We start from the raw sequence: 25,725 nt of genomic DNA, 5'->3' as shown, positions 1-25,725 counted from the left end.
TAATCTCTCTCTACCGTTTACTCTATCTCTCAATTTCCATTTAAATGTGTTTTATTGGCAATATTGTAAGTGCAATCTTTAGCATAATACATAAAACAATAATATACAATAAAAAAGCTATAATATGGAATCAAAACACAGTGCTCGGTGAAAAATAAAACATAAAATGTAATAAAATATGGAAAATTGACTTTTAACGGGACATTTTAAACAATCTGTTCAGCTTTCCCTCTCATAACACAGAGAATTACAACTGAACACAAACAACAACTAAAGATTCAAGTTTAACTCTTTCACCTGCAGCATTTTTTTAAAAAGTTGCCAGCCTGCGCCAGCGTTTTTCACGATTTTCACCAAAGTTTAATGCCTTTTAGAAAATGTTCTTCTTTAAATATATAAACATACAATATACCAAATGAAAGAACAGACCCTCTGCTTTCAAAAAAAAAAAAAAACGTTTCATCCTACCTTCAGTGGTTCTTTTGTAATCAGCTTTTGAATATGGGTAGGTTTCTGCAAAAACACCACATTTTGAGCAAAAAGCAGAGATAATTCCATTTTTGTGACGGACTTTTCATAGAGATCCCATTCAGAGCGATCTTTAAAACAGACACGGACATGAAGCCGCTTGCCATAGGGCAATACTTCCGGGTTTAAAAAGTTGCGGTAATAGCGGTATTGCAGAAAGACGGAAAATCTCGTCATTGGCATGGAAGCGTTTTCTCTTGATTGACGAGATATCTCGTCAATGGCGGCGAAAGAGTTAATTGAAAATAGTGAAGCATATTGCAAATTTGCATATCACAATATGCATATCCCAATGGTTTCCATTAACTGAATGATTATTATACTTACAAAATTTACATATTGTAAGTTTTAGGTTGAAGCAGATAGCAGAAATTGGCAAGGCAAAGAGTGATGTTTTCTTTTTCTAGAATGTAAAATATGTATATTGGTTATATAATTTTAAATGTGCATTGTGTAACACTTAGGAGGATCTCTTTACAGAAATGCAATATAATATACGTAACTATATTATCAGTGGTGTATTTAACGTCATAATGGGCTAGTCAGAACTAGATATCGCGTGATCATCACGTGAATTTTCGAGACCTCATGGGTCCTCGTCACTTCAGCACGCAGCCACTCTGCAACAAATACGGAACTGGTGGGTATTGGCGGACGGCGGAGTGCGGAGCCATAACGCAGAGGAGCAGAACTGCAGCCGCTCCGCAGTTGGTGGAAATCCGGCGTTAAGGAGGTCGCACACCGGACGCGCAGCTCAGCGCCACATTGAGACGCATTTAGGACAATCGAGGTATCGAACACTGGAAGTGCACATGGAATAGCGAGGGCTTAGTCAGATCGCGTCTACTTCAAAATGCTAAATCCACATTAGCAGCCAGTGTTAGTCGTTAATGATTTGAGACAAATATGATGTTATTTAATGTTAAACTATGTGAGTGGCGTTCTGTGGCGCGGCAGGGATTTTAGGAACTTTTTTGAGGCAAAGCTGGGCGCCGCGCACAGGCGCCACCTGTCAGCACAGCTGTGAGTATACTCAAAGAAAACAATGTGTTAAATTTTTTTAGAAAGGCGCAGCGCTGAGCTGCGCGTCCAGTGTGCGACCCCCTTTAGACGATGACATCTTCGTCCTATGGCGGCTACCATATGCGTTTTAAAATTGAGGAGTGAGCTGTTGGTTGCAATTCAAAATCTCACCACTAAATGTCGCAAAAATTTACACACACCACCTTTAAGTTTTTTAAAAATGTTATAATATAATTTGATTTGACAAATTGAATCATATCACATGTCGTATATAACATTTTATAGCAAGTTATTGCATTTTTCTTCAATTTCATGCAGCCCTAACCACAATGTAGTATAAAACATACACTCTTATGCTGCGTTTACACAAACCGCGTTTCAGGCGTCAAAATCGCGTCTACCGCGCCTAGTTTGCTGCTTGAACAGTTTGAATGCATTCGCACGTGTAGAGCGAATTAGACACGAGGAAAAAGCTAGCATTTGACGCTTGTCAGATCAAAAATCCGCTTCTTGTGGGAGGGGCAAGTGCAATGCGGTTGTCTGTTTGCAAGATGACTGATGTTGATTGTGCATTTATCGAGAGAGTTACCAGTTTGTATTTGTTTAACCTTACTATAAGGGGAAAATAAACGGCGCGTGTCGATAAACGTCACGTGACTCAAAAGTAAAATGTGTATTACAACTTACCAGGTTACACAATGTCCTCACTGACACTCTTCCAAGCGAGGTCCTTTTTATTCCTCTCTCCCCTATAGAAATAAGAACTTGTGTCGTATAGCTCCGGACAATATCAAGCGTTGGTTGAATGAGTGACTCCGGGTGGGGCTGCCACCACAGCAGCAAGCAGTCTCCTGATTGTTTAAAGCGGCACGAATTTCCGCCAAAGTAAAAAATGTTCAACTCGGGCATCAGCCGCAAATTCGCGTGAACTGCAAAATGCACTAAAAGCACCATTCGCACGTACCTTGCACAACGCTCAATTTGCGCCTTTCGCGTGAACTAGATGCGCGAATAAGGCGGAAATGCGTTTTCCGCGCTGCGCCAAACGCCTCATCCCCGTAGCGGACCTCCAGACGTGCGTCAACGCGTCTTAACATTGAATCACTCAGGCTTCACGCCTCTACCGCGGTTGGTGTAAACGCAGCATTAGAAAGGATGTGTTAATTTTTGTGCGTTAAGCTTTTAACACATTATGTGTAATTTTAACACATTATGTGTCATTTTGTGTTGATTTTGTGTTAAAATAAAACACAAGTTGTGTTAAAAGTAACACAGAATGTGTTGTTTCAATAATAACACAGAGATGGATGGACTCTGGGACAACGCATTTAGTGTGTTGTCCAAGAATCAACACTAATGTGATGTTTTTAACACATTCGTTCTAAGAGTCTAATAACGTAAAACACAACAGACAACAGTACTATACATAACACAGTGCAACACAGTTGCATAACAGCACTACAATAGAGTGTAACACAACACTACACAACACAACTTTACTTCAATACAACACGAAAACACAGAGTAACACAAAGCACAACACAATACAGTCCAGCACAGTACAGTACAGCACAATGCACTTCAACCCTTCACTCTCTCTCTCTAGTCTCTCGCTCGCTCACTCGCTCTCGCTTTAGTCTCTCTCTTGTGAGAGACTTGATGACCGTTAGGACCAATTTTGGCAGCTGTTCAGAATCTCTCTCTCCCTCCCTGTCTGTCCCGTTCACTGTCTGTCTTTCATATTATGCTCTTTCTTCTTTCTTTCTTTGTCTTTTCTTGCTCTGTTCTTCCATTACAGCAGAACTGCCGCGCTCTCTGGGGGTTCAGCAAACAAGCCGTCCGTTCCTCTGTGTGTGATGAACTCGCTCTCCTAACTGCCTCAGGATCAGATCTCTAAGGATTTCTGGTCAGAGAAACACTCTGTCAGCTCTCTCTCTCTTGCGTACGCCTCACAGCTCTGAAAGAGAAGTAGGTCGTCTCACCTCAGGAGAAGCGTTGTGTGTTTATGTGTGCGAGTGTGCGATAGTGAACATATTGTTATTCCAGCAGCATGTTTCGGGTTTCGTGTATAGATGAGACCTGCAGTATTGTGTCAGGGCTCCTGGAGAGGAAAGAGGTAGGGACGGTGTCAGACAAAAGTTTAACACAAGCTGAATGAATTTGCTCGTAATGTATAAGAGCATCATAGAATACCTAACACTTTTACACCAAGAACAATAACTATAAATATAACAGTACCTAACAATAAATGTCCACATCAATTGACAAAACACTATGTTTATTTTAAGCTTGCATGCTGCCGTTTCCCATTATAAATACGCAAGCACTTTAAATCTGATTGGCTGTTAATGTGTTGTTGTTTAATAGCTGCTCTAAAAGCGATCGTACCGAGATCATTCCTCTATAAGATCAATTCAGATTTATTTATATAGCGCTTTTTTACAATTTTGCATTTTTTCAAAGCAGCTATACATGACAAATAAGAAAACACAGAAAACAGTCAAACTATTACTATTATTAAACATGTAGATTTAAATTTGGCCTGTCAATCGATTAAAATATTTAATCTAGATTATATTATATCTAGGTTTATATATTTACCTTAACTCTTTCCCCGCCATTGACGAGTTATCTCGTCAATCTGCAATACCGCTATAAGAAAACACAGAAAACAGTCAAACTATTACTATTATTAAACATATAGATTTAAATTTGGCCTGTCAATCGATTAAAATATTTAATCTAGATTATATTATATCTAGGTTTATATATTTACCTTAATTGAACCCTTTTCAAGTTTAAGATAAGATAAACTTTTATTGTCCCGGAGGACATTCATTTTAGACACACAATATGGCTGCTGCTTAACACAATAACATACTACATTCATATAGTGCAGAAAAAAAGCTATCACTGCCTTACTCGCAATATACATTGAACAACTAAGTTGCACCTTACCCATGTTGTTACACACGATAGGTGGGTGATAAAAATTCAGTTAAAGATTTTTTTAAGGTTCAAAAACAAAATCACAGCATCCATACCTTAAAATCACTGGTAAAACAAATAAATTTGGCACACACAAAGTAAAAAAACATTTTTTTTCTTTGTTTTATTTTTTGATTGACATTGAGACACAAACAGTTTAAAGATCTACTGTAATGCAAGGATCGGTCAAACATAAAGTGCGTGTTTATGAGTGTCGTTAAAATACATTAATGTTAATGCGTTATTAACGCGCAAATTTTGACAGCCCTAATTAAAACGCAAGCTGTTTATTGTTATAGTTGTGAATCCCGCTATTTTCTTACATTTACAATGTTTTTAAATTTTTGGTGTAAACAAGCCTTAAAGGGACACTGCACTTAAAAAAAAATATATTCGTTTTCCTGCTCCCTTATAGTTAAACATTTGATTTTTACAGTTTTGGAATCCATTCAGCTGATCTCCGGGTCTGGCGCTACCACTTTTAGCATAGCTTAGCACAATCCATTGAATCAGATTAGACCATTAGCATCACGCTAAAAAATAACTAAAGAGTTTCAATATTTTTCCTATGTAAAAGTAACACATCTGTAGTTACATCCTGCACTAAGATAGACAGAAAATTAAAAGTTGCGATTTTTGAGGCAGATATGGCTAGGAACTGTACTCTGTGTAATATCAGTGCACCTCCTGCAGCCATGTTACGGCAGCAAAGTCCTTGATTATTACGCCAGAATGAGAGTATAGTTCCTAGCCATATATGCCTAGAAAATCACAACTTTAATTTATAAAAAATATTGAAACTCTTTTATTTTTAGTGCGATGCTAATGGTCTAATCAAATTCAATGGATTATGCTAAGCTATGCTAAAAACGGTACCGCCAGACCCAGAGATCAGCTGAATGGATTCCAAAACAGTAAAAATCAAATGTTTAACTCTAGGGGAGCTGGAAAATGAGCATATTTTCAAATATAGTGGAGTGTCCCTTTAAGACAACACAACACTGCACTTACAGTAGCAAAGCGCAAACCAACGTGACATAACATAGCATATCCCAGTGCAACATAATAATTCAAAGACCAACACATTGTAGACCCGCACAACAGCTATGTAATAAATCTGCTTCACAGTTCAACAAACTTTTCGAGACAGTGACTGAACTAATAGTTGTCAACGTTACTTAAATGCAAATCAGCTGCAAAAATCACACGGCACATCTGTGTTCTGACACTTCGTGAGTTCACATTTTTTATCTTTAACAAGTCCCCGAGTGCATTGATCTCTGCATCATTGTGTTTTCAAGCTAAAGGCGGGATATTAATGAGCGGCAGTCGTAAAGTTTTCGTTTGTTATTAGCGATGCTTACTCTGTTTTTATTATAATTAAAAGAATGAATTTGAAAACTTCACAGCGAATGTATTGTTCACTTTCATGTTTACTGGTCTCTAAAAAACTTTAGGTAATGAAAGTTGAAGCTCATCACTGACTTTAAAACAAGCTACCGAGAGATGTTTCGGTGAAGTTTGTACGTGAAGGTTTTTTTCAGTAGTTTGAGGCAGTTGATTTGTTTGTGACAGAATAGCCTGGATTTAAAGGAATAGTTCACCCAAAATATAAATTACCTCTTTGTTTATTCACCCTCATGTCATCCCCAGTGTATTTGACTGATTTTCTTCTGCTGAAAACAAGTCATTTAAATAATATGCCTACAGAAAAAACTACTAAAACCGGCCTATGAAGGTTGGCTGGTTTAGATTGTCCCCCGACCTGGTTTTGCTGGTGCTGTCTTGGACAGCTTGGCTAAGCTAGTTGGCTGGTCCTAGCTGGTTTACGATGGAAGTAGCTGTTTTAGGCTGGTCCTTCCCGCCTGGTAAAGCTGGTCTTTCAGCCTAGTCAAACTGGAGGGTCATATGGTTTTGGCTAATGGATCAGCTGGTTTTCCGACCTGGTTTTGCTGTTGTAGCAGGCTGGTTTTAGAGAGGTTTTGGACACTTTTTTAGCTGGTCAATCTGACCCACCAGCGTAAACCAGCTTGATGAGGCTGGAAGCTTGACCAAGTTAGTTGGCTAGGCCTAGCTGGTTTATATGATGAAAGTAGCTTATTTAAGCTGGTCTTTCAGCCTGGTCAAATTGGTGGGTCATGTATTGATGATTCAGAAAAGATGTACATCTATCTGTCTGTCTGTCCGTCTATCTATCTATCCGTCTATCTATCTATCCATCTATCCGTCTATCCAACTATCCGTCTCTCTATCTATCCGTCTATCTATGCATTTATCTATCTGTCTGTCTGTCTGTCTGTCTGTCTGTCTGTCTGTCTGTCTGTCTGTCTGTCTATCTATCTGTCTCTATCTGTCTCTATCCGTCTGTCTGTCTGTCTGTCTGTCTATCTGTCTATCTATCTATCTATCCAACTATCCGTCTATATATATCTATCCATCTATCTATGCATCTATCTATCCATCTATCTATCCATCTATCCAACTATCCGTCTATCTCTCCGTCTATCTATCCATCTATCTATCCATCTATCTATTTATCTCTCTATCTGTCTCTATCTGTCTATCTATCTGTCTATCTGTCTATCTGTCTATCTATCTATCTATCCATCTATCTATTTATCTCTCTATCTGTCTCTATCTGTCTATCTATCTGTCTATCTGTCTATCTGTCTATCTATCTATCTATCTATCTATCTATCTATCTATCTATCTATCTATCTATCTATCTATCTATCTATCTATCTATCTATCTATCTATCTATCTGTTTATCTGTCTCTATCCGTCTATCTATCTATCCGTCTATCTATCTATCCGTCTATCTATCTAGCCGTCTATCTATCTATCCGTCTGTCTATCTATCTATCCGTCTGTCTATCTATCTATCTATCTATCTATCTATCTATCTATCTATCTATCTATCTATCTATCTATCTATCTATCTATCTATCTATCTATCTATCTATCTACAGTATCTTTCTATCTATCTATCTATCTATCTATGTATCCATCTATCCGTCTATCCAACTATCCGTCTATCTAGCTATGCATCCATCCATCCATCCATCCATCCATCCATCCATCCATCCATCCATCCATGAAGGTTGGCTAGTTTAGATGGTGCTGTCTTGGACAGCTTGGCTAAGCTAGTGGCTGGTCCTAGCTGGTTTACGATGGAAGTAGCTGGTTTAGGCCGGTCCTTCCAGCCTGGTAAAGCTGGTCTTCCAGCCTGGTCAAACTAGAGGGTCATATGGTTTTGGCTGGTGGATCAGCTGGTTTTTCTGACCTTGTATTAGAGAGGTTTTGGACACTTTTTAAGATGGTCAATCTGACCCACCAGCTTGATGAGGCTGGAAGCTTGGCCAAGTTAGTTGGCTAGCCCTAGCTGGTTTATGATGGAAGTAGCTAATTCCAGCCTGGTCAAACTGGTGGGTCATCCGGTTTTGGCTGGTGGATCAGCTGGTCTTCCAGCCTGACAAGCTAAAACCATCTTGATGGTTCACTGTCAAAAATAAAGGTACAAAAGCTGTCACTGGGGCAGTACCCTTAAAAAAGGTCCCAATATGTACAATTTAGGTACAAATGTATCTTTGAATTACCAATATGTACCTTTAAATTACTGATATGCACTCTTTGGGTACAAGGGTGTACCTTTTTAAAGGGTAGTGTCCAGGTGACAACTTTTGTACCTTTATTTCTGAGATTGTAAAAGTGGCCAAAACCTCTCTGGAAACCAGCTTAGACTGGTTTTAGCTTTTTTCAGTAAGGGTCCATGCTGTTCCTAGATTTGTAATGCATCCATTAAATATAACCACTTCAGTGTGTCATATACATCTCAGAAGGCATGAGGATGAGAAATGAATGAGGTCATTATCATATTTTGGGGTGAACTGTGCCTTTAAGATGATGGCATTAAAGCGACCACAGATGTGTAAAATGTTAAAGGAAAGAGTGAATTTAAATGCTAATGAGAAATGTGTATGTGACACAAAACTGCTGAACTAGAAGACCGAAATATGACGTGCATGCTTTGAATTGATTGATGTTAAACTTTAACACATCTCAGCGGGTTCTGATTCACTGGCTATTGTTCTTACAGCTTTACAGATGACGTGCAAAGATTCAGATACTGTAACACACAATTCATACAGGAGTGAATCATCTAGTCACACATTTTAATTAAAAATTAAATGAGTTGATTTGTTATTTCCCTTTTAAATGTTTTAAATCTATATTAAAATACATGGAAATAGAGTTGCTGTTACTATTGCAAGCGAACAGCACGAAGTCTGGCAGATCCAAAATAACTCACAAACATCACTGAAGCTTCTGACTCTTAATGCCTGCTGATATTTTCTCGGCATGCTTGATTTTTTTATTTTATTTTATTAATTATGTAGCACTTACACCTTGTATTTAAATTTGATATTTAGGTTTTTCTTGTTTACTCTCTTTGTGTTCTGCATCTCTTCTCTCTCTCTCTCTGACGCACTTCATTATTTGATAACAGTGTTTAAGAGTTTTTTCATGAACACACCAAAATCAAACTGCTTTTCCTCTGCATGATCCTTCGCATACACACGCTGTTTATTAAGGCTGAAAGATGTGATAGTTGTTTAAAGGTAAAATTTCAAACAGAACATTTATTCAGGTCACACAGATTTGCACAAACACATCTGATTTATTGATGATTTAGAAAAGATGCACAACAACACAGCATATCACTACTTAACACAAAAAACACAGCACAACAAAACATTTAACGACAACACCGACCACACACAGGACTCTCTATCTCTCTATCTATCTCTGTAGGGTCTTTGCTTGATTTCTGCAGGTCGCTTGAGGAGTCACCAAATTGTAAACGTTCCCTCAAACACACACTCCGCTTATTAATTCTGTCTGTTTTGCTTCGGTATGTGTAAGAAGCCGTGTGTGCGCGGGTGTGTCTGTTCAGAGGGTTTTTGGCTCAGATTGACAGGGTGCTTACAGAAAAGACCGCCAGCAGCACTAAGAACCTTACTCCAATTAATGACACCAAAACAACCACACACACATCCATAAACACACACAGTTCATCCGAATTTTTCCTGTTATGGCAGTGTTTGTTTGTTCTGCATCACTTCATTTATGTGACGTACACAGATGCCAAAGCACAAACCGTAATAAACACAAATGCAATGGCCTTGTTTGAAGGGGTCAAGGTTTGGTTGGTTTGTATGGCCTTGTTAACCCTTGCTGGTATCTGTACACCACCATGAAATCTGCTCTTGATATATATACTTCCATACTGAAATCTCATACTTTCACACTATAGAATGTACTTTATATATACTTTGCTCGACCCACCTTATCCCACTGTGCGAGCCACAGTTTGAAAACCCCTACTATAATATATAGTTTTAATCATCAAGAAGTAGGGACTTCATTTAATTCAGAACATATATTCACGTAATATGAATCGTAATGAACTGTCTGATATACAACTCTAATATATATGTAAGGAATAATCGACAACGGACAGTTGAATTATTAGATGCACTCCGAGGTGGTGATGTGGCCACGAGTCACGACGCGAAGCGGACAGTGTGTGTATTATTTTTCATTAATTCACCGGCCCGGAGTCAATTATTCCGCTTATACTACGGTTACCAAACCTCAAGACATTGTCAGGGATTCGTCTGGTTTATGTACTTAAATCGTTATTGTGAGTAGGACGTTTTCTTCTGCGTCTCATCCGACGGCTCTTTTGGTTGTTACTAAACGTCATTTTAAAGCTGGCAATGGAGGCTTGAGCCGTCGATAGCATTTTAATGCAGTTATTAATGCAGTTATTAGAAAAAGAGCAACAGAGGCACAGAGAGAGGAAGAAAGAAAGAAAAAGAGAGAAAGCGAGGGAGATTGTGTGAACGAAGCTACCTCTGTGCATCTCTAAACAGCGCTGTTATTGCCTCAGAAAATCGTCTGTCATGTTGTTTTTGTTCGTCTTTATTACAGTTAACTATGCAAAGTGATATGGAACTGTAATGCGGTCAAGAGACAGGGTTCCCACAGGTCCTTGAAATCCTTGAATGTTTGTGAATCTGTGGAAAAATTCAAGGCCCTGGGAAGTTTTTGAAAATCTACATACATAGATACAGGTTATTGAAAGTGCTGGAATCTATTTAATGCAAGAAGTTTTCTGGAAAAAAATCCATATTATTCCCTGTGTAGTGTGGGATAATATCATAAAAACTTTAGAATTTTTAGCACACACGCTAAACTGTTTGCTTTAAATGCTTATATCTTCTGTATGTGAATGTTGATTCATACCAAAATGCTTTTTTGCATAGTTGTGTTTGACACATAAAAAGGTCTTGGGTTACGTATGTAACTGTTGTTCCCTGAGAAGGGAACGAGACGCTGCGTCTCCCTTGCCATACTTCCTGCGTCCCTGTAACGCCGTCTTTGGCAATATTTCAGATAGCAATATACTTCCTGGCTCCTGCATCACCCTGTCTTTGTCGTTAAGCCTCACCATTGGTTGAATTTGATATATACATTCAGACGCACTTACCATTAAAGGCGTCCCCAAAGTGTCACCGCAGTGACACAGCGCGAGTTTCCTCGAAAGGGAACTTTAACAATCTATCTTAAAAGGTAACACAATGTAACCTTGCTCTCACTTGAAATGTGTCCCCACTTTTAGTCCTTGAATTTGAGGGTATTGGACCTGGAAAGTCCTTGAAAGGTCATTGAATTGGAAGTTAACTTAGGTGTGGAAACCCTGAAGAGAGCTGCCTGGAACTACGTTCGCTGTGCGTTTCCCAGAAAATAATTGCACACCTCAGAACGTTCATCAGCCAATGAGATTCAAGCATTCAATGGACCCGTAGTGTATATATATAAGGGTTGAAAATCAGACCGTTCATTACGATTCGATACAAAATCGATTTTCTCCGCCAACGATGTGATTTTTGCCGAAACATCAAACGCTTCTTCCGCGCGTTTACGTTTCGATCCGATTCAGTTAATTTATCGATATTTTATATTATGTGCCTAGTTAAACAGTTACATTTTTACTTACAAATGCAACCAAAATATAAAACACGAACATTTATAACTCTTTGAAAATCTCTGTCCCAATTGGAACATTTACACAACAAACTAACAAAAATACACTTTATTTTATTTCAATTTAAATAAATTTTAATTAATAAAAATAAAAATATTTTATTTATATTATTAATAAAGAAAAAGAAATAATAAGGGGCAAAATGTCACATAAAATCAAGCTTATGATGGCAACAGTAAGTATTTCAGTGTTTTGTGCCTAAATGTGCTCGTGTCTCTCTTCGCTGTGTTCTCGCTGCTAAAACCGCTTTGTTGCTGCATCGCATTCATTTGCTGATGCTAGCAGATGAAAATAAAAAAAAATGCGGAAATGTGTAGATGGACGTTACGTCAAAGAATGAGGACATGGAGAGTGTCAAAGACGCTCAAATTGATTTTAAAAATTTGGCATCGATGCGTCGGATTGATAGAAATAAAATCGATGTATCGATCCATATCTTTGTGTTGTTACACCCCTTATATAGATATATATATATAGCAGTGATTTGCAATAAATGAGCAATTTTTAAGACACTTTTAGAATTAATGATGCTTGATTTTCCCAGAAATATGAAACATGTTAGTTGTTTTTTTTTTCAAAATATATTTTATTACAATAAAAATTGTATTGCATCGCGTATTATATATAGGATCATTTAGCATGCTATCGCATACCGCATTTTCTTCAGTATCGCACAGACCTAGTCACATTGTATTTACAACCAATGAGAATAAAGGAGAACCAATGGAAAGCCTTCCTCTGGTATTCTAAATGTCCTTAGCCAGTTTAGCTTTTCAACACAGAACTGTCATTGAAAGGGTTATACCTGTACCGTAGTCTATAGATATCAGAACATCACACACACTTTCTGCATCGCACACGCCTGTCATTTACAATTCTCTCTGTTATGGAAATGTGCTTTGTTCTACATCACTTCCTCTATGTGTCACACAGAATATTGAATTGGTTGTCACGTAACACAAACACATTGAGGCGCAGTGAAGCGCTGCGGCTTTTACACTCTGAGCTGTCAGTGAATGTGGATTATAATGCAGTTTACAGATATAAGCAGATAAACGTACATTCACTATTCTTCAGATAAGAAAACACAATGTGAAACCATTTCAGTGTGGTTTTATTTTACAGTTTGAGTCTGTCATCAGTGTCTAGGTCCATGTCAAGCACTTCAGTGCAATGTTAAGTAGTTTTTCTGAAATAATTGAATAGAAATTGTATCTCGTAGAGATGTGTGGCTATTTTTGTATATGATTGTATTGACTCTCTTGTTATAAGGGCATTTGTATTGATAATGTTTTTGGCTTATGTAGATAAATGCTTTTTATTGCTAAGTTTTTTTTCTGTTTTGTTCTTGTAGTTTGCTTGTTTTGTGTGTGAGCCAGTGTGATCAATTATGTGTATTGATGATGGCCATGTTATATGGTAACTGTAGGGGTGGGCGATATGACCAAAATCTTATCACGATATGATTCCTTTTATATCATGATAACAATATGTATCACGGTAGTTTTCTTTTAATAAGGTTTTTATACAGGAGCAAAATTAGGTAACTTCCCCTTTAAGACCAAAGTACAGGTCCAATATATTTTTACACATGCATTTACTTTTTCTTAAGACCTAAATAGTCATGTTTATGACTGTATGTGTATTTAAGACCAATAAAATGACAAAAATGCTCACAAGCTCAATGAGCAGCGGATGAGCGACTTGCATGCTCCTCTCACACAGAAACAGCGCACACATTTAGTATTGTTGTTTGTGTTTTAATAGCTTAAAGTTACTTGTTTTAAAACTGCAGTGCTTAAATACAAGTACAAACATTATGTTTTTGTTACCGCGCGCACAGCTACGTGACATGGGCGCGTAACCTCAATAGAGAAGCTAGTCCAAAATCTCTTTATCATACCTACAAGTTTATCACCCACCCTTAGGTTACTGTATGCCCCCCTAAACAGGTAACATTTTGGAAATTTGTAAAGATTGTGTGAATTTTTAAAAGGGATAGTTTGGCCAAAAATGATATTAAACCCATGATTTACTCACCCCCAAGCTGTCCGAGTTGCATATGTCCATTGTTTTTCAGACAAACACATTTTCGGATATTTTAGAAAATGTTTTAGATCTTTCAGTTGATTAAATGTAATGTTACGGGGCCACGACCTTCAAGTCCAAAAAAAGTGCGTCCATCCTTCACAAATTAAATCCAAACGGCTCCAGGATGATAAACAAAGGTCTTCTGAGGGTAATCCGCGCGGTGTTGTTGTAGAAATATCCATATTTAAAACTTTATTAACGTAAATAAATAACTTCCGGTAGCACCGCCATCTTAGTCGCGTCCGCATACAGGATGAGAGCTTACGCAGCCTACGGAGGCTACTCTGCTGCTGCTCTGTGCCCCCGCCTTCCGAATTTGTCATACGTCACTAAGAAAAGTGCGTACACTACGCTAATACTCTCTCCTGAATACAGAGGAGTCTAAGATGGGGGCGCTACCGGAAGGTATTTATTTACGTTAATAAAGTTTTAAATATGGATATTTCTACAACAACATCGCGCGGATTACCCTCAGAAGACCATTGTTTATAATCCTGGAGCCGTTTGGATTTATTTTGTGAAGGATGGACGCACTTTTTTTGACTTGAAGGTCGTGGATCCCGTGACTTCACATTTAATTAACTGAAAGACCTAAAACATTTTCTAAAATATCCGAAAATGTGTCTGAAAAACGATGGACATATGCAACTCGGACAGCTTGGGGTGAGTAAATCATGGGTTTAATATCAAATTTGGCCGAACTATCCCTTTAAGTAGCAGTCTGTAACTGTAGCCTCTCTATCGCCATCTCTGTTTGAAACATAAAATTGCAAGATACTTTACATACTTGGTTTAAAGTGGATGTGCCTCATACATCTTGAAAAGTAAAGAAGCTGACTCTTTGATCGCCCCCTGGTGGCTGGCTGCAGTACAAATCATAAACCCGCCCTCTCCATGCAGACGAACGGGACTCGGCTTTAAATGAAAAATTTTTTTACACTTTCACTAAAATTTCCCGAAAGATGGTTGTGGTCCTTTAAAGCAACACCAAAGTTTTTTTTTACCTTAAAATAACGTTTCCAAAAAAGTTTCAGTCTAGAAACAGTGTAAACGGCACATTCACATTCACTTATCGGCCAAAACCGCACTAAAGAAATTTCCAACCATCGGGTCACGGTCCTGTAGTTCGAGTGAAAACTACAAAAACTTGCTTTACGGCAGACCTATAATCCAATCAGAGCCAGCTTTGCTGCAGTAGGCTAAATTATTTACGACAGTGGTAAAGGACAATTCCGCTTATAACCTGTAGGGGGAGCAAAGAGCAAAAACTCTTTAGAGTTGCTTTATCACGCTGATATATGTTTAATTGTTAATTGTTATACGTTTTATTTTAGCTTGTAATTTGATGCTATAGAAATGGGGCGTGTCGGCATCATTTGGCATGGTTGAATTGGGCATGCAAGCGTTTGGGTGGAAGTTTGATACCACGGCTCCGCCTCTGGCTCCACGGACGATTCCTTCTGCGGATGCCCTGGCTCCAAACTGACGTTTTTTAGGTAACATGGCAGCGCTCATGGTAGGACATTTTTTTGCTTCAATTCATTACAATGGAAGGAAGCGACGTCGCGTCATCCATCTTTTTTTTACAGTCTATGGTTTAAAGTCAAATTATGTCCAACTGACGTACATTTCAAAATGGTATCCCGACCCTGACAACTTTCAGGCCTAATATATTATTATAGGCTAATCATAGCAAAATGTTGTAACATAAGGAGAAGGTTTTGCCACAGAGTTATTTTGCCACTAATTTTTAACCAATATATATTATTCTGTGTACTGTACCACAAAAATGTGTTCAATTTTTTTTTTTTGAAGAATGGCCTGCTCACTCATTTGTGAGTTCAAGACTCCTTTGTGAGTCATTAAAAAGAATCGGTTCATGTTTTCATGTGACATGCATTTGGAAAGCCTGAAACATATCTTTTAAAGTGCTGAGTATATTGAAAGCATTTCTATATGTGTGTATACTGTGGGTTTTGTGTTTGCTTCACAGTACGTGTTTTTTATTGTGTGTAAAATCTCTGGTCATCCGAGCCAGACGTTTGGTCAGTCTAAACAAGGCTTTAGGGGAGACAAGACGCTGTTTGCGTACTGAACCTTGACTGTTCCAAAACGACCGCTGGTTTTAATCTGACAGTCTGTCGGTCAGTGTTTATGTGGACGCGAAGCGCACAAGACTATGACGGATGGAGAGAGAGAGACCCGGAGAGATAAAATGAGCTGATCTCTGCATTTTGAGCAGTGTGTGTTTCTGTGTGTCTTTACCAATTTGTGAGAGTGTGTTTGGTGAATGTGCTGTAGGATATCATTAGAGGAAAAACGGGAAGTGTGTGTGCCGAGTCATGTGTGGGCTGACCACAGCAACTCTCTCTGTGTGTGTATTCAGTGTGTGCATGTGTGTTTGTGAGTGCGCAAAAGTGTGTGTGTGCACGCAAATGTTGGCGACAGTGTTGCATTGCTGTGGACTGGAAGACATCCTAACCGTTCCTGAGGGTGCACACAAAACAATCAGTGTCTAAAACTAGAACTGATGCACACATGTGCAATATGTCTTACTTGCAAACACAAAAAAATGCATGTAAAATAGCATTGTAGTCCATACTGTACATCTAAATCTTATTTCTAAACTTTATGTATTGTTTCTATGAGTTGTTAATGTTTTTTTTTTTTTTAGATCACAACATTTAATGTCCCTCTATTCCTGTAGCTTAATTGGTAAAAGCATTGCGTTAGCAGCTCACACTGCAAAAAATGATTTTTAAGAAAAAAAATTCTTAGTATTTTTGTCTTGTTTTCAAGTAAAAATATCTAAAAATTCTTCAATTAAGATGCTTTTTCTTGATGAGCAAAACAACCCAAGAAAATAAGTCTAGTTGTTAGACCAAAAATATCAAATTTAAGTGATTTTGTGCATAAAACAAGCAAAAATATCTGCCAATGGGGTAAGGACATTTTTCTTGTATTTTTGTTGAATTTAGTGTTTAAGAAAAATGTTTAAGATTTTTTTGCTTACCCCTATTGGCAGATTTTTTGCTTGTTTTATGCACAAAATCACTTAAATTTTATATTTTTGGTCTAAAAACTAGACTTATTTTCTTGGGTCATTTTGCTTCAAGAAAAAGCATCTTAATTTAAGAATTTTTCGATATTTTTTCTGAAAACAAGACAAAATTACTAAGAATTTTTTTTTTTAAATAATTTTTTGCGGAGTGCGAACATGCATAAATGTAAATTTAGTAAGGTTTAGCTTATTTCCAAAAGTAAACCCACATAAACACACTGCATCTGCAGTACAGTAGCTTTTTATCACAACCAATATATTGCTGAATTCACAAATTAAATTTCTCCTGACTCGAGAACCCCTTTTAAACTTTGTAAAAACAAGTTTGTGTATTCATTTCATGGATTGTATTTTTGATCTTTCCTTCTCTATAATTATTTTGTTCTTGACTTATATTCCGCCGCTGTTTTTTTCCTGTGTGTGTGAATTTTCCTGAATCACATCCTCATGGTTTTTCTCTAGTATGTAATTGTGTGTCAGTGTCCATTTTGAGATCTGCACAGTGATGTCATTCGGCCTGCGGTTCCCTGGTTGTGGTACATGACTTCTTCTGTTGTGATTGATCTACTTGACTGATCCCCTTTGACCTCTAAGCCTTAGATATGAAAGGTCAAGTTGAATTGTCATGTCATCTACTCAGACTAATGCCTCTTTTTCTCTCTTTGTCTGCAGGATGGATTTGGTGATGGGATGGCAGTGAGCATGGCCCTTTGGGCAGGCGTATGGGCTGTTCTTCTACAACTGGCCTTCTTGCTACTTTTCTCTCCGCCTCCAGGCCACTGCCAAGGTGACAGGCCACGCCTACAGTTCACCCAGCCATTGTACAATGCATCGGTCTACGAGAACTCGGCCGCCCGCACCTACTCCGCCAGCCAGGTGCGCATGGGCATCCCTCTCCACCAGCACTCGTGGGAGGTGAGGTACCGCATCACCTCCGGAGACGAGGAGGGATTCTTTAAGGCCGAGGAGTACACTCTGGGGGATTTCTGCTTTTTGCGGATACGAACCAAAGGTGGAAATGCTGCCATCTTGAACCGTGAAGTTCAGGATAACTACCTGTTGACAGTAAAAGCTTCTATTAAGGGGGATATGCTAGAAGCTTGGACTAAAGTTAGCGTGCAGGTGTTGGATATGAACGACCTCCGACCACTTTTTTCCCCAACTACGTATTCGGTAACCATTGCGGAAAGCACATCACTGCGCACCAGCATAGCCCAGGTAACTGCCACAGATGCTGACATTGGTTCGAATGGAGAGTTTTACTATTTTTTTAAAGAGCGAATGGAGCTATTCACTGTTCACCCGACCAGCGGTGTTGTTTCACTTAGTGGAAAGCTAGACGTCGACACTCAGAGCCGCTATGATCTGGAGATCCAGGCTGTGGATCGCGGAATGAAGCTTTATGGGAATAATGGTGTAAGCAGTACAGCTAAACTGTTTGTTCATGTGGAAAGAATTAACGAGCACGCACCTACTCTGAGTTTCGTGACATTAGCACCTGTTTGGACTGAGAAAACCCCCGTTGTTGCAGTGATCACTGTAGAGGATAATGATGAAGGAGTAAATGGTGAGATCGAAACTGTGACCATAGTGGCTGGGGACCAACTTGAGCTGTTTAGCATTGAAAGAACAGAGGTGCGAAGTGAGGAAACGGAGATGGAGGAAGCAGGTCTGGAAGGTTCTAATGAGTTCGTTCTCCGTGCAACTGAACAGTTCGATTGGGATAGCTATCCTTTCGGATTAAACCTCAGCTTGCAGGCTCGGGATCGTGGAACTCCTCAGAAGTTCTCCACCGTGCATATCGTGCATTTACGACTGTCAAGACCGACCCCGACAGAGGTCCGATTTCAGAAGGATGAATACCAAGTTCTCCTGAGTGAAGTTGCCCCACCTGGCACTGTTGTGGAGGCTGTGAAGCTTCAACCAGAGCCAGATGATGCAGAGTACATCCTCACACCGTCTGCTGACTCACCATACTTCAGTATTAACACAATGACAGGGGTTATTACCACTGCACGTTGGCTAACCCAACTCACTCAGAAAGCATTTGAGCTGGAGGTTCTAGAAGCAGACAGTGACCTTAGGGTCAAGGTTAAAGTAGTTTTAGAAGACGCCAATGACAATGCACCAACATTTGCTCAACGTTCATATGAAGTATTTGTCAATGAGAGTGTTCCCATAGGCACTACGGTTGTTGTGGTGACTGCTTTTGACGGTGACCATGGAGAAAACGGCTACATTACGTACAGCATGGCAAGTCTGACATCGTTACCCTTCAGCGTGCAGCAGTTCACCGGTGTGGTCACCACAACACAAGAGCTGGACTTTGAATCATCTACGGAAAGCTTTAGTTTTGTGGTTCGTGCATCTGACTGGGGGTCACCGTATAGGCGTGAGAGTGAAGTCAATGTGACCGTGCATCTAGAGAACGTTAATGACAACAAGCCCTTGTTTGAGAAAGTGGCCTGTGTCGGTGTGGTCTCCAGAGAACTTCCAGTCGGTGAGGTTATCGCCACAATGTCTGCCATAGATATTGACGAGCTAGAACTGGTCAAATATAAGATCCTCTCAGGGAATGAACGCGGGTACTTTGAATTAAACCCTGATTCTGGGGTCATGACTTTATACCGCTCGCTTACGACAGCTGCACCCAAAAACTCCTTCAGTCTGAAAATTACTGCGACAGATGGAGAGCACTTCTCAGATGCTATGTTCGTGAACATATCTGTAGTGCAAGGAAAAACACCACCCAAGAGCTTTAGTTGTACAGAAACCAGAGTAGCCCAACGACTGGCTGAGAAACTTTTGAAGAAAGCCAAAGCTAACAGTAAACCCAAAATGGAGGAAGGCTTTATTGATCTGTTCTCTGTAAACCGTCAAACGCCACAGTTTGACAAATCGTTCCCGACAGACATCACTGCGCGCGAGGATGTAGCGGTTGGCACGAGCGTGTTTCAGGTGAAAGCTTACGATGGCGACACTGGCTTCAATGGACAGCTGTTGTACTCCATAGCTGATGGCAACACGGATAGCTGCTTCACAATTGGAATTCAGAATGGAATAATAAGTGTCTTCCTTTCATTGGACCGCGAGAGGACTGACCGATACCTACTTAACATCACAATATATGATTTAGGCCAGCCGCAAAGGTCCACCTGGCGACTTCTTACGGTGTACATAGCAGACGCAAATGACAACGCGCCACAGTTTCTTCAAGATGGTGGCTACCACGCCCGCATTTCTGAAAACACCCCTGTTGGTACAGAGGTGATTCAAGTGGAAGCCACTGATAAAGATCAAGGTCTCAATGGTGAGGTCCAGTATTCCCTACTCACCAGCACATCACAATTTGGCATTAACGGCTCCAGTGGAATTGTGTACGTTGCCGGTCAACTGGACCGTGAGTTTGTCCCATCATTCATATTAAAAGTGGAAGCAAGAGACAGGGCAGAGCGGTCATCCCAGCAATTTTCCGTAACAACTCTCAAAATCTTGCTGCAGGATGTTAACGACTGTCCTCCTGCTTTTATTCCAACTGTAGTAAACGCCCGTGCCCTGGAAGACCTGCCACTCGGCACTGTCATTGCTTGGTTGGACACGCAAGATCCTGACCTTGGACTCGGTGGGCAGGTGCGATATTCGCTCGCTAATGACTACGATGGTCGTTTCGAGGTGGACAAGACCAGCGGTGCCATTCGGCTAACGAAAGAGCTGGATTACGAAACTCAGCAGTTCTTTAACCTAACGGTACGAGCGAAAGACAGAGGCAGACCAGTGTCGCTCCTGTCAGTCAGCTTCGTAGAACTGGAAGTGGTGGACGTCAACGAAAACCTTTATGCGCCGTACTTCTCTAATTTCGCTATGAATGGAACCGTAAAGGAAAGCGCTCGTATCGGGACCTCTGTGCTGCAGGTCTCCGCTCGGGATGATGACACGGGCAGGGATGGCGAGGTGCAGTACTCCATACGTGATGGTAGCGGTCTTGGGAGATTCACCATCGATGAGGAGACAGGTATGTGTCGATTTTATAATTTCACACAATTTCTCGAAAAAAGTCAGTTTTTGGTGTCTTGCATGAATTTAAATAATATTAAATAATAAAAAATATTAAGTAAATAAATCAGTGCTTTTTCATTGATAATGGTTTTTGACTGACAATATTGCAGATCATTAAGTAGAACAGAACTGGATATTAAAAAGAAAAATGCCGCAGTATGTCGCTTACAGTGACTTCTTGGGACACATAAATAAGGAGTGCAGTGTGTCTTTCACCTCAGGCCAGTTAAATACTGCATTGGCCTACATTTTATTTAGGTCGCTTTTTGACAGTTTTGCTGGAGGGGGGAGTGAATGAAAACCGATTGAAGTTTTGATAGCGTGATGGTTAAACATTTCACAGATGCATTCAATTCACGTGCATTATTCTAGTAGGATCTTGTTTCTGTCTTGTTTTTTGTGTTTTAGACAAAGTGGGTACGTGTGTGGATGTGTGAACATCGGCGGGTGATGATTTATGCATAAAGTGTCTAATATGTTGACTTAAATTCCAATTAAGCTCTTGTTTATACATTTTTTTGACGTTATCATTCTGACACTTTATTTTTTTTACCATTTTTCCCTTTGACAGTGCAAACTGTAATAACTTTTGTGTGTGTGTGTGTGTGTGTGTGTGTGTGGTTTTTAAGTAATTTAAATGATTTAAACAACCTTCTTACCCGAATTTTGATATGAATCTTGTCCCCCTCAGGTGTGAATGACACCTCACAACATGGGGGTTATTGAGAAAAGATGTGCTACTCTTTTCGAAGGTGTCAACTTGATGTTTTTTGCATAGCAGATAATTACTGATAAAATGTATATCTTAAGTTTCTATGGATAGATTTTAATGGTAATGTAAATGTTTCACCCCAGCAACCATTTGCATTCTAGCAACCGTTTAGCAACGTATTAAAAAGCACTCTGACGTCTTGGCAGGTGCCCTAGTATCACGCCGATGTGTATTGCATAGGCAAGCATTACTCACATTTCCTTCACAGAAGGTAAATATCTGGTTCTCGTATAATTTAGGTGTTTGAGTGTAAAACTCCACACAGTTCAGATGAAGTATGTGTTAAAGCGTGTGTGATATCTGACAGGCTGCATGGTGGCGAAGTGTGTGGGATAAAAAAGGTGTTTGACGACGGCGTGTTTTTGTTGAAACAGCATACAAGCAGATGAGGTCGAAGAGACTTGACACTGCACGGAGAGATTTGAGAGGATGGTAGAAGGAATTGCATGAACGCGTTTGCGGTTCATAGGGCAGAATGTGTGTGTGCACTCACCCTTAGACTTCACGAAAATGATCTGGAGTTTTCAAAACGACTCGAAGATCTCCTGTGGACTTTCACCTTTCTGTGGATTGAGGGAGTCAGACAAGGAGGTGAAGCCATGAATATCTCTCCGTTTCTTTAGAGAGTGAAACAAGAGAGTTCTCGGTGGCCTTTATAAAGGGCAGAAAATCAAAAAGGCGCAGGTACAGAACAGTCACCTTCTGCTTTTTAAGCTCACCGACCACAACAAAGAAAAGATGAAAACTTAGTTCTCACTCTTAAAAATATAGATGCTTCACAGCGATGCCAAAGAACAGGGTTTTCCAAACTGGGGTTCACAAACCCCTAGTGGTTCTTGGGAGAATTGCAGGGGATTGGGGAGTTGATGAAAAATAAGTAATTACAATTAAATCATAAAATGTAAATACGTAATTTAAAACATTTAAAAAATCTAAATAAAACACTTAAAAAATATATATTTTACTTGTTTTATCTGCATGTCATGTGACCATTACACAACTCTTAAATATATAAGAAATCTGAGAAATCATGCAAAATGGACAGATACGTGTAAATGTAGGCTACCAATAAATGAAAATTACCTGATTAGGTTATAATAACAGGTACACTGCAAAAAATCAAAAAATTCTTAAATAAAGATGCTTTTTCTTTATGAGCAAAACGACCCAAGAAATAAGTCGAGTTTTTAGACCAAAAATATCAAATATAAGTGATTTTGTGCATAAAACAAGCAAAAAAATCTGCCAGTGGGGTAAGCAAATTTTTCTTGATTTTTTCTTGAATTTAGTGTTTAAGAAAAATGTTCAAGATTTTTTTGCTTTCCCCATTGTCAGATTTTTTTTGCTTGTTTTATGCACAAAATCACTTTAATGTGGTTTTTTTGGTCTAAAAACTAGACTTATTTTCTTGGGTTGTTTTGCTCTTCAAGAAAAACCATCTCAATTTAAGAAGAAAAATATCGAATTTAAGTGATTTTGCGCATAAAACAAGCAACAAAATAAGAAAAATGTTCAAGATTGTTTTGCTTACCCCATTGGCAGATTTTTTTGCTTGTTTTATGCACAAAATCACTTTAATGTGGTTTTTTTTGTCTAAAAACTAGACTTATTTTCTTGGTTCGTTTGGCTCTTCAAGAAAAAGCATCTTAATTTAAGAAGAAAAATGTCAAATTTAAGTGATTTTGCGCATAAAACAAGCAAAAAAATTAAGAAAAATGTTCAAGATTTTTTTGCTTACCCAATTGGCAGATTTTTTTGCTTGTTTTATGTGCAAAATCACTTACATTTGATATTTTTGGTCTAAAAACTAGATTTATTTTCTTGGGTTGTTTTGCTCATCAAAAATAGCATCTTAATTTAAGAATTTTTAGATATTTTTACTGAAAACAAGAAATAAACACTAAAAAAAAAATTCTTGAAAATGACTTTCTTAGTTAGTATTTTGGTCTTGTTTTAAGCACAAATATCTAAAAATTCTCAAGTCAAGATGCTTTTTCTTGATGAGCAAAATTACCTAAGAAAAGTCTAGTTTTCAGACCAAAAAATATCAAATTTAAGTGAATTTGTGGATTAAACAAGCAAAAAAATTTGCCAATAAGCAAAAAAATCTTTCTTAAACATTTTAGAAAAATTTTCTTACCCCATCGGCAGATTTGTTTGCTTGCTTTATCCACAAATTCACTTAAATTTGATACACTTTGTCTAAAAACTAGACTTATTTTGTTAGGTAATTTTGCTCATCAAGAAAAAACATCTTGATTTAGGAATTTTTATATATTTCAAGACAAAAATACTAATAAAGACATTTTTTTTGCAGTGTAAGAGATAGAAATGCAGTCAATATCTATGTCAAATATTTTTGGTGGTTATGACAATGTGAACTACTACTGATAAAAGAAATGTTTTTGAAGTAAAACATGCAAATGTGCTACTGAATTATTCATGTGCTACTAAAATCTCAGTGGGTACTTAATAATGTAATTAAAGGTTGTTTGGCTAACAAAGATATATTTTTGTTCAGTCAAAGATTCTTAATCTTACATTTTTATAATCCAAAAAAAAAAAAACTTTTCCACTACAAATAACCTTTGTGAAACAAAAACTTTTTTTAGATGTTAAAGGTTCTTTATGGAACCATACATCACAAAATGATTCTTCGATCACATCGTGTAGCACCTTTATTTCTAAAGAGTGCTGGTAGGTGAATTTTTGTGATATCTTTGTCTTGCCTGCAGGTGGATCAATGTCTGTCTGAGAGCCGACTGTGAGTGTTTGAAAATATCACACACCAGGCTTTGGGTTTGATTTTTCTATTTTTGAGAAATAGATCCTTATGTTGAGGTGCACTGTATGGTTTAGGAAGTGGGATTCGAGGTATGAGACTAAAATTCTTTGGCTAAAAACCAAAGCGTGGCTTGACAGATGCATCTCCAGTTCGAGTAACACTTTACAATACAGTTGTATTAGAAAACATTAGTAAATGCATTACATTTCACAAGACTTTTGTAAGATGTCAAATAAATCTTTGGGGTCCCCAGAGTATGTATGTGAAGTTTTAGTTCAAAATACTTTAAAATTATTATAGCTGTGTGCAAAAATGTGCCATTTTTGGGTGTGTCCTTTAACATGCAAATGAGCTGATCTCTGTACTAAATGGCAGTGCCATGGTTGGATAGTGCAGATTAAGGGGCGGAATTATCCACCTCTGACATCACAAGGGGAGACAAATTTCAATGAGCTATTTTTTCACATGCTTGCAGAGAATGGTTGACCAAAACTAAGTTACTGGGTTGATCTTTTTCACATTTTCTAGCTTGATAAAAGCACTGGGGACCCAATTATAGCCCTTAAACATGGAAAAAGTCAGATTTTCATGATATGTCCCCTTTAAATAACATGAACTTACAATGAACAGTATAGTTTTTCATCAAAAATTAATCTTTGTTAATACAGTTATTCATGTTAGTTCATAGTGCATTATTGATTTAAAATATGTATACGTAAATGATAGAATTAACATAAACTAAAATTAATAAATGCTTCAGGAGTGCTTCAGGAGTAATGTTTCATTGTTAGTTCATGTTAGCTAATCTAATGCATTAACTAATTTTAACAAATTCAACTTTATTGTAAAGTTTTTCTTTGTTTTTAGTTTGGTGTATTTTATACTTAAAGCTGCAGTGTGTAATTTCTGTTTCTCCAGTGGCAGCAAGCAAAATAGATGTACCTGTTTCTTAAAACAGTCATTTTATTAAATCTGTTTGGTGCAGCTAGTGACGAAAAAATGATGCCCTGCAGCTTTAAGTTTCATTCATTTGTTTTATGGGTCTATTATGAGTAAAATTCGAGGCCTAGAGGTCATTTACAAAGCTTTTTCAAGAGCCTGTTGGTATAGTTGCAATTGTAAATTGTTCACTCATCAATCTTCTGGCTATTTCTCTCTGAAATGCAACCCTACACACATAAGAGAAACTTTTTCTTGCACTGCAAAAAATACTTTCTTTCTTGTTTTCTGTACAAATTTTAAACATTTCTTAAATTAAGATGTATTTTCTTGATGAGCAAAATTACCTATTGACTAAAATATACAGTTT

At 38.3% G+C, this 25,725-nt stretch overlaps 1 protein-coding gene across 2 annotated transcripts in view; it reads left to right on the top strand.

The window, feature by feature from the left end:
- The window catches only part of fat3a (FAT atypical cadherin 3a), a 197,747-nt gene that overhangs the window by 68,029 nt on the left and 103,993 nt on the right, over window positions 1–25,725 (top strand). For both annotated transcript variants that reach the window (XM_065280499.1, XM_073815542.1), the window contains exon 2: window positions 17,476–20,815. In XM_065280499.1, coding sequence (XP_065136571.1) covers window positions 17,494–20,815 — 3,322 coding nt within the window. In that variant the 5' untranslated portion in view covers window positions 17,476–17,493. The remainder of the gene's footprint in view (window positions 1–17,475; window positions 20,816–25,725) is intronic.

The sequence above is a fragment of the Paramisgurnus dabryanus genome, chromosome 8 (genome assembly GCF_030506205.2).
Source record: "Paramisgurnus dabryanus chromosome 8, PD_genome_1.1, whole genome shotgun sequence".
NCBI classification, from domain to species: domain Eukaryota; kingdom Metazoa; phylum Chordata; class Actinopteri; order Cypriniformes; family Cobitidae; genus Paramisgurnus; species Paramisgurnus dabryanus.
This window is presented reverse-complemented; position numbering and strand designations above follow the sequence as displayed.